This window comes from Gracilinanus agilis, chromosome 3 (genome assembly GCF_016433145.1).
Source record: "Gracilinanus agilis isolate LMUSP501 chromosome 3, AgileGrace, whole genome shotgun sequence".
In the NCBI taxonomy this organism is placed as follows: Eukaryota; Metazoa; Chordata; class Mammalia; order Didelphimorphia; family Didelphidae; genus Gracilinanus; species Gracilinanus agilis.
The window spans coordinates 300,523,119-300,537,209 of NC_058132.1; the positions used below are offsets into that span (position 1 = coordinate 300,523,119).

The window sequence follows — 14,091 nt, forward strand, 5'->3', positions numbered from 1 at the left end:
TACAGGTAGATAGATAGATAGATAGATAGATAGATAGATAGATAGATAGATAGATAGATAGATGAATGGATGGATATACAAGGGGAGAGAGAGAGAGGGAGGGAAGGAGAGAGAGAGAGAGAAAGAAAGAGAAAGAGAGAGAGTTAGGTAGATACATGTAAATGGGCACACACATATGAATCAACTTATAGATCTGAACTCTAACATGAAGCAATTTGGGTTCAGGACATAAATTTAACTCAAATGTTGTTTGTCCTCTAATTATAAACATATGTCTTCTGACATGTTCCTATCATGTACAAATATATTTATATGCCAGATCATAAAAGGCTTATTTTGATGTATCAGCAGTGATTGTACATTAACTGCAATCGAGTGAAACTGGAGCTTCCCAAAATGTGTAGTTCCACGGGAAGTTACAGTCAATTGAAACCAACTGTTATGATTAAAGGTAGGAGTAGTTTAAGGTTCAAAGTTTTTCATCACACACTACAGATTAAACATATTTATTGCAGCCCAGGGTGACACTAAATGATTTTTAACTTGTATGGTTTATGATGCATTTCTCACACAAGTAATTGTATCTAGTCAGCAAATGAAGTGGAGTATTAGGTTGAAGAGTTTCACCCATGATTTGGTGATTAAAATGGAACCACAAATATAGACTGCATCATAGGTTTGTGAGAAATTAGAAGAGAAAGGTTTTAATTAAATAGCTTTGAGTAAATTTGACCACAAATTCCCTGAACAGAATCCTACGCATCTTTAAGAATGTGAAGTCGTAGCTTCTCTGCAAACTCTTCTGCTCGTTTCAACCTAAAGCCCTACTTAAGAGGATTTTAATGCATATTTTTAAAAAGGAAATAAATGCAGTTAATTAATGGCACAGCTTCCAGAGATTCAGAGGAGAAATCTTAGTTATAGATTATATGCTCCATGCTTGAATAGTCACATGTGTGACCTCAATTCAACAGTGTGCTGTAGACTAGACTTCATGATTAAACACTGTCATTATAACAAATTGAATAGAAACTGCAAGCATTGAATTGCTTCATAAGAAGGGGAGAGTAGGGAGATAGTTTTGATCTTCTTCCTAATATTCACTACACTGGCATTCTAAGGTTTGTGTCTTAATTAAATTGTCATGAGAAGATGTTAAAAAGTGGTATATGGTAGACTGTTAGATCCACACATTCCCCAGATGTTTTCTTCTTACCCATTCCAGCCTTTTCTCTTCACCAAATAAAAGTTGCCTTTGAATTCCAAAGACATTGCTCATTATATTTAAATAAATATATATGTGTGTATTAAGGCACATATATACATATTTTATATGTGTGTATATTTCTATTTATGCATGCATATATTTATATATATATATTTCTCTCTCCATATGTGTATGTATATATTTATGTAAAAAATCAGGGCTCTCCTTTCCTGTTTGTTTGCTTGCCTTCAGATTGATTTTTATCTTTATCTAGATTAGTATATGAAACCAATGCTCAAATCTTATGGTCGTGTTGAAAACACAGTCACTATAACTTTCCCTTATATACAAATTGCTTCAGCAAGAACTTTCATGATCCTTCATCTTGTTGACTATAGAAGGAGATGTAATAAATTTTTTCATCTGATATTCTCACTAGCAATGATCCCCAGATACAATTAGCTTAGTTGATTTTTAAGCTTTTTTTTAAAAAAGTCATTAGTTTTAAAAGTCAAAGGACCTGGGTTCAAATATTAGGTTGTGAAAAGATGGGTTTAGAAACAATGATCTGTAGGGTCCTTTCTAGTTCTTTATTTTTCCTCCCCCCAAAAAAATTTTACAAAACCAAATAAAACAAGTATTTTCCCTGCTAGTTCTTAAGTCATGATTGCATGAAATGGAGATTTTTTAAATAGCTTTTCTATTCTTTGATAGCTTATAAGATAGTTGGAATTTTTTAGTGCCTTGAGTAATCACTTTGTATCGTTGTCCACATGTTGTATTAACTCCTGTCCCCCAGAGAAGAAGATAAGTTCCCTGAGGACAAGAGACTCTTTCTGGTTGGCCTTTGTATCCCCAAAGCCTAGCAGAGCCCTTTGGAATAATGTGATCATTATGGATATTGGTTATCATCACACCTAAGTATGCAGGATTTCTAGTAACTGGGGATATAGTTAATAGCATGCTAGATAACTCAGCTGCTTTTGCCTTCACTCCACTCTTTTTCAAAAGTATTGGTAAAATGGATGCTGACCTCAGTCAATCAATCAATCGATCAATCAGTCAACCAACCAAAAAAAATCCACTAAGTGTCTCTACTAAGTGTTAGCATTGTGCTAGGTACTGGGGATAAAAAAAAGAGGCAAAACATAGCCCCTGGCCTGAAGGAGCTTACAACTGAAGAGCCTATAACTAGACTTAATCATAATTATAATATTCACCATATTATTAATTATAATAGCAATTGTTATTCATTATAATATCATTTTCTTCATTCAGGAATAAATAACTTACAAAGGCAAAGTGAAACAGATCTGACCCCTCAGACATCATTTGAATATGCTAGGGAAAAAACGGAGAATGGGACAAATCACCCTGATTGGAACAGTGACAAAACCACCAAGATTCAGGATCAGGTAAGATGAAGAGTAAAAGAAATTGTTGTGTATTAAAAAAAAAAAAACCTTGGAAGCTCTAAAAAAGGTCTTTAGCGTATTTAAAATTATATGTTTTTCTTTAACATTACCTTCTGTTTTAGAATCAATACTGTGTATTGGTTCCAAAGCAGATGAGTGGTAAGGGCTAGGCAATGGGGGTTAATTGATTTGCCCAGGGTCACACAGCTAGGAAGTAACTGAGGCCAGATTTGAATCTAGGACCTCCTGTTTGTAGGCCTGGCTCTCAATGTACTGAGCCATCTAGCCGCCCACTTAAACGATGAGTTTCAATGTGAAATCAGTGTTGATGCTTCATTCACAAGTGGTGCTAAGGAGGAATACAAATAACAAAACCCAATAAGGACAATATAGTCATTACCGAACAATATCAATGAAAAATATTTCTTTCCCCTTGCATTCATATCATAGTCACATCTTAGCTTTCTATAATCTCATTCCAAATAGCTTAGAGTATTTTCTTTATCCATAAATCAGAAATGCATCCATTATTTCCTGAACAGTTTAGGAATTGTGGAAGCTCCATAGGTAGCACTTATAGGGCTGATTTGGTTTTTCTCTTATCTCTTTGATCTTTACATTGTCTTTTAAAAAAAAACACCCTTACTTTCCATCTTAGAATCAATACTATGTATTGGTTCCAAGGCAGAAGAGTAGTAAAGGGCTAGGCAGTGGGGGTTAAGTGACTTGCCCAAGGTTTCATAGATAGGAAGAATCCAAGATCATATTTGAACCCAGGACCTCCCAACTCTAGGCATGGCTCTCAAACCATTGAGCCACTTAGTGCCCCCCACTCCCGACATTGCCTTTTGGGTCCAGGTAGGGCAAGTATTTTATCCTCATTTTATACCTGGGAAAAACTGAAGTTGGCCCAACATTGGGTCCTCTGCTTTCATTAAAGTATTTAAAATTTGATAGCTTCAGAAGCTAGAGGTACAGCCAGGCCAGCCAGTTGCCCTGCAACCATCTCTAATTGGGTGGGTGGGTGGGTGGGTGGGAGCCTCTTTTAGTGTATAGGCTTCAGGCACACTGTTCACATAAGACAGAGTCCAGAAGAGTGGCAGGCTACAGACAGAGCCAGAGTCACAAATCAAACTGTCTTCATGAGTGCACAGTGAGGAAAGACTGTTCATGTGGAGGAGCTCTCTTCACTTGTACCTCCAACATATATGGAATTGTCGCTGTCAGTGGCATCCTCTCTGAATCAGAGGAGAAGTGTGTTGGTGAAGGAGAGCAAGGCTTGTCAGTCAAGCAATTTGTATCCATCCACAATCTGTATGTCCTAAATTAATAATTATCTAGTTTGCCAATTCCAATTCTTAACAGTTTTATTTTCCTATTGTCTCCTGCCCTCTTAGAAATCAGCATATCCCATTCCTAAACCCTGCCTTCCTACATATGAGAAAGGGGGACGGGGAGCATGTTGAGCCAAGAAAAGTGAAAAACTGGGTCAATGTTTACTTTCTTGTTCCCAAGGTTAATTAGTGTTTTTTCTTTTTCTTTCTTAAATACCCTTTTGATGTACTAACAGTCCCTAATGAGGACAGTTAAATAAACAAACCATTAGGCTCAGAAGAGCACAAATAATAGATATGTGGGAAAAGTTAGTCCCTTTAAAGAAATGTGCAGAATGCTGAGCTGGTAACTATGGGAACTTCCAGTGTCCAGGACAATGGCAGTTTGGGGTTGATAGCTTAATTACTGCACTGGCCATTTCTGTAACCTTGCTAATTGAACATGCTAGGGAACTTATCTTGAAGCAAATGACCAGCTCACCAGAGTTTTTCTTCTTGAGGGGGAAGGGAGGGGAAAGTGAGGAATGGAATTTGGAGCTCTTTGGACATAGTGGCAGGTAAAAAGGAATTTTCCCATTCTCCTGTAATGTTTTGACCCATTTGGATTTATGTGAGTAATCTTGTTTTGCTCACTTAGGACAACGTACCCAGAGTTTGTATTTACAGCGATAGTGACACTGACTAGCATTATGAGAATAATGATTTTGGAACTAGAAGGGACAAGTTAGGGTATGAGATGAAGAGCAGCAATCTAGGTAATAAATAGGGAGCCCATTGGGTATGGAGAGCACCTATCCCTAAGGGAAAGAGTTAATGATACTTGTTATTGAGCTGGATCCTCTTGAATTTACATTTTAGCTCCATGTTTCTCCTAAGATCTAGTCTACGAGTGGGTTCAGTAACTGAGGGAACAAGTTGTCTAGAGACTTCAGTGTATTTTCCCTTACTGTTCTCTTGACACTGCTATTGTGTCTTTAAGGAGTTTATTCCTGAGCCTGGAGTCTCCAAAAGAGTCCCCAATTGAGTTATCTCAGTAATAAAGGGATGACTATAAAGATAACTTGGTTCTTAATTACACACTTTGGTGAGTTAAGTCATCCAATGAGCCACGGACCAAGTTTTCTAAACTCCATATTACAGTCATGCTGCTGTGGCTATGGGCCCGTTAGCCTTCCTATTATGAATGGCTCTGTTTATGAGGTTGAAGCTCCCCCACTATATTTTGCTTTAGGCAGAAATAGGCAGAGAAAATCTTCACTTAGAGACATTAAAAAAATTATTAGGGATTCACTTGGCAACTCCTCACAGATAAAATGGAGAGAAGTAACACCATCTCAGAATATGATTTGTGTACCTTTATTTCCAAATATATTGGTGAATCTAGAGGGATATTTTTAGTGACATGATAGGCAATAGTTTTTAAAATTTTTTTTAATTTCAATTTTGAATATTTCCCCTAGTTACATATTTCACGTTCTTTCCCTCTCCCCCAACCCCCCCCTTAGCCAATGCACAGTTCCACTGGGTTTTTACATGTATCATTGATCAAGACCTAATTCCATATTATTGATAGTTGGACTAGAGTTATTGTTTAGTGTCTACATCCCCAATAATATCCCCATCAGCCTATGTGTTCAAGCAGTTGTTTTTCTTCTCTGTTTCTCCTCCCACAGTTCTTCCTCTGAATGTGGCTAGTTTTCTTCCTCATAAGTCCCTCAGCATTGTTCTGGATTCTTGCATTGCTAATGGTAGAGAAGTCCATTAAATTTGATTGTACCACAGTGTATCAGTCTCTGTGTACAATGATCTTCTGGATCTGCTCCTTTCACTCTGCATCAATTCCTGGAGGTCTTTCCAGTTCACATGGAATTCCTCCAGTTCTTTATTCCTTTGAGCACAATAGTATTCCATCACCAACAGATACCACAATTTGTTCAGCCATTCCCCAATCGAGGGACATTCTCTCATTTTCCAATTTTTTGCCTCCACAAAAAGTGCTGCTATAAGTATTTTTGTACAAGTATTTTTCCTTATTATGTCTTTGGGGTATAATCCAAGCAGTGCTATGGCTGGATTAAAAGGCAGATAGTCTTTTAAAGCCCTTTGAGCATAGTTCCAAATTGACATCCAGAATGGTTGAATCAGTTCACAACTCCACCAGCAATGTATTAATGTCCGAATTTTGGATAGGCAATAGTTATTATATATAATCACTCAAATTTTTCCTAGGTTACCAAATTAAGAATTGAAAAATGCAATGGTGATTTTCTACTTCAAATGAGATGTGACATGTAATTTGAGTGGGAAAAATAATAATGTATTTTTCATGAATTTCCAACTTATAAGGATTCTAGGCATTCATGACACCTCAAAGGTAGCATTTATTTATTAGTGGCCCACTAACCAGAAGCCACTACTTTGTTTTATGTATCTTGAACATTCATCTGAAGAATTATCCTGATAGACTAATCACACCAAGAAGGTCTCCAACATGGCTAAAACACTAACAGGATGAATGATTTCAGAAAAAAACATTTCTCAAATCATAATTTTAGTAAAATATTAATAATTCACAGTACTCAGAGCATCTAGGTGGCTCAGTAGATAGAGCACCAGGCTTAGAGAGAGGAGGTCCTGAGTTCAGATTTGATCGATTCTAAGAAAAAAGGTAAAGGTTAACAAAAAAAAGAATTCATAGTACCCACACAGTTTAATTAGGGTGTGGAGCTTGAGAGTTTTGGAAATGAGTATCTAATATTATCTGACTCATAATTCTATTTATATTAGCAAGCAAGTAAAGAAAAGAAACTTTTTTATCAACCCACTAGGCTTTCTTTCTTTCTTTTTTAACCCTGTTATCTTCTGTCTTAATATCAGTTCTAAAACAGAAGAGCAGCAAGAGGTAGGTAATTGGAGTTAAATGACTTTCCCAGGGTCACCACCTAGGAAGTATTGAACCCAGGTCCTCCTGACTTCAGGCCTGGTAATCTATCCTCTGTGCTACCTCATTGCCCAATCACTAGACTTTCTTGATGGAGATACAGAACACCTGGATTCTAGTCATAATTATTTCACTAACATACTGTGTGACCTTGGGAAAGGTACATTCCTTTTCTGGTTCATAAGTTCCTCATCTATAAATTTAGCAGCACCAGATATATGATCTTAAAGATTCTTTCCAACTCAATTATCCTAAGAGTCTATAATGGTCCAATTAAAGATAGAAAGAGACAGAACCCTACAAATAGTTCTTTGTCTGCCCATCCGCAAGGTTCTGTCTGAAGACAATTTGAAACTGCCTTGTAAAAGAAAGGAAAATTTAAAAAACTTACTACCCCAATATGGAAAATAATATCAGTATTTGTTAAAATAATTACAAGAAGAATAACTGTTTCCAAATACGCAATAACAACCTCAAATTAAGGTTCATGCAAATTTTTAATGAAAAAATTTTAATATATATTAAACCATGACCAGAGAATCCATATATATAGTAATGAATGTGCTTTTCCTTCTCTTTTCTGAAGTAGAATAAATACCAGCCAAAGTTTTGAACTTATTTTTCATTTTCCAAATTGATATACTTAACTTGCCTACTTGACACCCACCTTAATAAGAATGTTCTGTTGATCCATCTTTTCTTCCACTGGGACTGAAATATTTGTCCATAGTAGCACTCTAGAAACACACAGTAAATGTGTGATATTCACAAATAACTTCATTTTGCTGACAAAGAACATCCTAAAAGGAACTCCTGTAAGAACATGCCTGTGTCTATCTTGGATGTACCAACACAGTCTTTACATCCAGTTTAGAGAGTACAGGTCAGATCATGTGTCTGTTACAACTTTCTGGAACAGTGAAGTTGAATATCAAGTAAGGATGGGAAGAATAAGATGCCTAATGTGAGTGAATGCAAAATTCATAATATTTTCCCTCTTGGATATTTCAGTTCCCCTTTCTTCTCTTTAATCACATTTGAAAACATCATATACTTGAATTTCCTTCAGCCAAAGAGTTGGTGCTTATCCTTATTTTTTCCAGAAGCTTAGTTTTCAAACTAAGGCATGAGTAATATGGTAGAAGAACTCCATTTAAGGAAACTTAAGAGGAAAAAAAAGCTAGCTTTATTTAAAAGCTTATTTAAAACACTTTAAGGTTCACAATGCTTGTAATAAATATTATCTCATTTTATCCTCACAACAACCCTGGGAAGTTGGTGCTATTGATATACCCAGGTTAAAGATGAGAAATAGGGGAGCTGGGTGGCAAAGTCAAGTCAATTCATCTTTCTGATGAGTTCAAATCTGGCCTCAGACATTTACTATCTGTATGACCCTGGGCAAGACCGTTAACCTTGTTTACCTCAGTTTCTTCATTTATAAAATAAGTTGGAGAAGAAAATAGAAAAAGTCACTCTAGTATTTTTGCCAAGAAAACCCCAAGTGGGGTCACAAAGAGTCAGACATCACTGAAAAATGACTCAACAACAAGAAAAACAAAGATAAGAAAACTGAGATTGTTGTTAATTGACTTGTCCAGGGTCACAGAGAATTAGCAAGTGTCTAAAGATTTGAACTCTGATATTCTTCACTCCAGGTCCAGTGCCCTATCCATCCCTCCATCTAGCTGCCTTAAATCATGTCGCCATGTTTAATGTTGCATATGGAAGTTGTTTACAGTTATTTCATTTATTTATTCCTATGAACAGTATCACATGCAAGGCACCAAATTCCAACACCTATGTGTAAGAAATGATAACCGATATATTCTTGGACAAGGATAGGTTATTTCTGCTCAATGACTGGGAAATTATTATGTTGGCAGTCACCTGGTAAGATTTTCTGGAGAGTGATGGTATCAGTATAGGAAAAATATAGGTGCAAGCCAGGAGTTAGTAATCATTTCCCCAATCTCATCCCCATGAGATTCTTTCTCCTGGGCCAATAAGCAGATGCCCTAAAAGCCATTAGGGGAATAGCTCATTTTCATAATTGCTACCCATAGAACAATGACAACATATCTTTGAAAAGAACAGGAAAATGGTTGACTTCATTTAATTTTACTACTTTGGAATCCAGGTAAATGGTTCAGTTTTTGAGATAAGGCTGGAAGGTTGAATAGGATAGCCACAACAAGAGGGACAAGAAAAACTTTTTTTTGTCTAATCAGGAATAAAATCTCATTTTTTTTAAAAAGTGTTTTAAAAGGCCCAGTCATGGAGGCACTATTAGCTCAGCAGATTTCTAGTGGAAAGGAGAACATTTGCTGCCAGTGGTGTCCCCTCTCTATTACCATCCCTCTCCTGGGATTTTACTGTCACCATTTCCCCTGAGGCTTCTGGAAAAAGAAGAGGTATTTACATGGTACCATAAATAAAATTCTGCACCTGGAATCAGAAGACCTAAGTTCAAATTTATCTTTAGACACTTACTAGCTTTATGACCCTAGAAAAGTCACTTGAACTTGACTTCTCTATTTTCCTCGACTATAAGTGGTGATCATAATAGCAACTATTTCACAGGGTTATTGTGAGAATCAAATGAGATAATATATGTAAAGTGCTTACTTAGTACCTGGCACAGAGTATACACTTAATCAATTCTTGTTGGCTCCATCCTCTCCTTCCCTACCCAAAAGAAAAGAAGATTCCTGATTTACAAGCATTGAGTGGCATTTTGCCCCATATTAAGTGCCTTGTTCAGTATCTGTCTGCTCATTTACATGAGGCAAAATATGGTTAAGTCTCCTGCTTTTCTAAACCACACATATTAACTCATAAAACACTAATGGTAAATACTTGTCTTCTTTCAAGGTTGGCTTCTTTAGCTTCACTTTGAAAAATGTTTGGAAAAGTCTGGGTTGTTAACACCAAGGCAGCAGAGAGAGCAGAATTTAGGAGCTGTTGTAGGGAACCCAGCAGGGGAAGTAGCAGGGAAAATTAATTTTGTGGCTTCATTTCCTCACTAATTTGCCAAGTCTGGGTGTGGGGGGTGGGGGGGCAGAATGAATGCTGCCTGCCTATTCTAGCTAGCCAAGCCTCAGAGATGGAATGGGCACAGACAAAATTGACAGGGGAAGAAGAGCTTGCAGGAACCTTGGGGGGGGGGGATAAAAAAAACCAAGTCAAGGAAGGATGGACGGTTCAGGGGATGGCATGGAAACGCTGAGACCCCAGCCTCTGGTTAAGGGAGAAAGGAAAGAAGTCTAGCAAGGAAGTTAGGACACACTAGGCAGATCCAGGGAAGGAGAGCACTAGCTTCAACTTGAGCAAAGAAGTAAGAAAGGATCACAATGATGTTTAAATGTGAATAGCACTTAGGTTGCTCTTTTGTTGACTCCTCTCTGATGATATCCAACAGGGGTGGGTAGATCTGATGTTACTCAGAATGGGAAAACCTTATACACACCTTTTCTTTAAAAGCCTATCTCGAGAGCTGTTTCTATGGAATCCATTAGGGTTAAGGCAGTTCTAGGGGCAGGAAATATTGACAAAAAGTTCATGTATGAATGCACTGGTATAGCATATATCAGACTATTTACTACCTCGGGGAGGTAAGAGGAAGGAAGAGAGGGAGAACATTTGAATCCTAAAATGTCAGAAAAGAGTTGTCAAAAATTGTGTCTGCATGTAACTGAAAAAAAAGTGTTTTTTGTTTTCTTTTTAAAGAAAAGAAGTATAAAATATTATGGAGCAGCTAGGCGGTGCAGTGGATAGAGCACCAGGCATGAAGTCAAGAAGACCCGAGTTCAAATCTAACCTCAAGTCACTTAACCCCTTTTGCCTTCATTTCTTCTTCTGTAAAATGATCCAGAGAAAGGAATGACAAACTACTTCGGTATCTTTGCCAAAAGAAAGCCCTAAATGAGGTCACAAAGAGTTGGACATGACTGAAATAACAACAACATAAAATATGATCTTTGTCCTAAAAAGCTCCTTGAGAAAATAGAATATATACTAATGAATCTTAAAAAAAAAAAAAGATGAAATGACCCTCACCCAAGGTCATCACTGTCCTAACCTATTTTGTAATTTCTTTGGGTGGAGGCTATAATTCTTATTTCTAAAGGATAGCCACACAAAACAATACATATCTTTACACACAAAATGCTTGTTACCTTGCTAAATGACTACCAAACATACACATTAGCAGGGAGAGGAAAAGCTCAGCAGGTTTCCAAAATGAAGAAAAATACAACTGAGTCTGATCATCCCTAGTATGGGTCCCTAATTTTCCTAGCTTTAAAACTTCATTGCCTGGAAATGCAAAATTTAAATAAAAAGTACAAAACCCAAGAGCACAAGCATTTGGCATTTGTTTAAGTAAGTGCGAGCCTTATAGTTCCAACAAATCAAATACCCTCGACGAGCTCCTAAAATGTAACTTCTATAGTATAATTTTGAGGAGTCTGCCCAAGCAAGAAACTAGGCCCACCAATACCAAATAAACAATCCACAAGTATTTATTAAGCACTCTTACATGAAGGCATTGTGCTAAGTGTTGGGAAAAGAAAGGAAAAAATTCCCTGCTCTATGTGAAACAAAAGTTAATAAATAGGAATATCCAAAGGTATAATGGAAAGAAGTTAAGTCATAGGACTTAACTTATGAAACAACAGCAGGGATAGCTAGGTGGCTCTGTGGATAGAGATGAAGATGGTAAATCATGAGTTCAAAACTGGTCTCAGGTATTTCCTAGCTGTGTGATCGTGGGCAAGTCATTTAATCCCAATTACCTAGTCCTTACCACTCTTTTGCCTTGAAACTGGTACTTAATGTTAATTCTAAGAGAAGATAAAGGTTAAAAAAGAAAGAAACTTAATAGTGGTGGGATATTTGACAATTCACTTAATCTTCTTGGCCTTCAGTTTCCTCATTTGTAGAAGGAAGAAGTTAGACAGGGTGAATGTTAAATTCCTCTCTAAGTCTAGAGCTATGATTCTTTTGATCCTGTGATAAGGAAAAAATCTAACTTAAGAGGGGAACATTTAAATGGCTTGGGGAGCAGGGAAATTTCACCTCCTAAAAACAGCATTTGAATTGTCTCTATAGGAAGCTAGGGATGTCAAAAGGTGGAGGCGATCTGGAAAGCTTTCTAGGCAAAGAAACAGAGATGGAAGATGGAGATATTTCTATATGAAGACTGGCAAGTAGGGCAGAATTACTGGATTGTAGAGTGCATGGAAGAAAAAATGTTAGAAGACTGGGAAGGTAGAAAGTGGTAAGATTATGAGGAGCCTTAAATGCCAAGATTTATCTATTCTGCCTATTCTAGCTAGCCAAGCCTCAGAAATGGAATGGGCATAGACAAAATTGATAGGGGAAGAAGAGCTTGCAGGAACCTTGGGGGAAAAAACAAGTCAAGGAAGGATGGACAGTTCAGGGGATGGAGTGGAAATGCTGAGACCCCAGCCTCTGGATTAAGGGAGAAAGGAAAGAAGTCTAGCAAGGAAGTTAGGACACACTAGGTAGAACCAGGGAAGGAGAGCACTAGCCTCAACTTGAGCAAAGAAGAAAGGATCAAAATGATGTTTAAGTGCTAATAGCACTTAGGTTGCTTTTTTGTTGACTCCTCTCTGATGATATTCAATAACAGTGGGTAGCTCTGATATTTCTCAGAATAGGAAAACCTTCCAAGATCTTGGAAATAATGGGAGCCATTAACATTTATAAGAAGCGGGATGACTTGGTCAGACCCATGCTTTAAGAAAATCACCATGACAACTGTGTGGAGAAAGGATAGTAATGGGAACAGATTTGAGACAAAGAGACCAAGTAGAAAGCTATTGTAAAAACCAAAGAACTCTTGGATTTTCCATTGCCATAGAGTATCCTCCTGTGATCTTCTGTCTGGAAGGGGTCTATGGCCTGCTCCCCTACCCCCATCCATTGTAGTCCTCTGCTATTAAGGTTTTCATCATCATGAGAAGCAAGGACAAGCAACATAGCAACCATCCCATCCAGTAGTTCGCTTGAAGGGTCACAATGATGGTGACCAAAGGCATCTAGGTTCCACTTCCAGCAATCATGAGTATGGAAGTACTGCATAATCTGGGAAAATGATTCCCACCATCCTGGTCTTTTAAAATCAAACACAAGGCATTGGTGAACAAGCTTATTCTTTTGGAAATCAGGGCATCCATTCATGAACCCAGAGCCCTCAGGAAATTTCCAAGTTGCTCTTGGTATGATCCCTTGTAATCTGGTTCAGAAACCAGGAGGAAGTAACATGATGTGAGCCAGAAACCAGGAGGAAATAACATGATGTGAGTACAAGGCTTTTTATATGAATAGTAGCACCCTCGCCAATGCTCTGTATTCTGAAGTATGCTGGTTGTCAAAGCCCATTTCCCTCTATTCTCCCTCAGTCTTCCCCTTCTTATTTACTCCTTAGATTAGGCAGAATTCTTGCAGGCACTTGTGTGTGTATGGGTGTGTAAAGGAAAACAAAAGCAAGAAACCACAAACAAATAAAATAAACTACATTTAAAAAAATATCCAAGCATCCATGTGCATTCCAGCAGCCTTAGTAATTTTGTTTACTTTGTTGTCAAGAGAAACTAACAAATTTTGAGCAGCCTTTACAAAAATAAAAAGAAGACAGAAAAAAAGAAAATAAAAAGAAGAAAGAAGTATTATTATAGTCCAAGCAGGAGATTACAGTGTCCTGAACAGGTGGTGGCTATGTGAGTGAAGAGAAAGGGACATATTTCATAGATATTGTTTCAAAGATGTTTACAAAAATACCTTTGTGAAGGTAGAAGAGGCAAGAATTCATGGTGGATCCAATATATGGGATGAGTTCCAGAGAGGAAGTTAGGATGCTGAGGTCATGAATTTCAGAATAGTGCAGAGATTTTGAAGAGGGGATGGTTTGGGGGGGAAATATAATAGGGTCTATTTTGGACCTGTCAAATTTGAAGAGTCTTTGGGATAGTCAACTTCAAATGTTCAATAGGCAGTTGGATATAAGACATTAAAATTCAAAGGAGAAACCAGAGCTTGTTGTTTACATCTGGAAACTCCTTACAAATTGATCAAATGCAACCTGTGGTCTGGAACTGCAGTTTGGGATTTAAATAGATCGTGGTTCAGTCCTAGAGATGGCTAAGACAAACCTTTTGTTTTTATTTT

At 37.4% G+C, this 14,091-nt stretch overlaps 1 protein-coding gene across 1 annotated transcript in view; it reads left to right on the plus strand.

Moving 5' to 3' along the window:
- NCKAP5 (NCK associated protein 5) overlaps positions 1–14,091 on the plus strand; it is a 926,355-nt gene that overhangs the window by 855,176 nt on the left and 57,088 nt on the right. Inside the window, exon 16 of the mRNA XM_044669911.1 lies at positions 2,486–2,622. Coding sequence (XP_044525846.1) covers positions 2,486–2,622 — 137 coding nt within the window. The remainder of the gene's footprint in view (positions 1–2,485; positions 2,623–14,091) is intronic.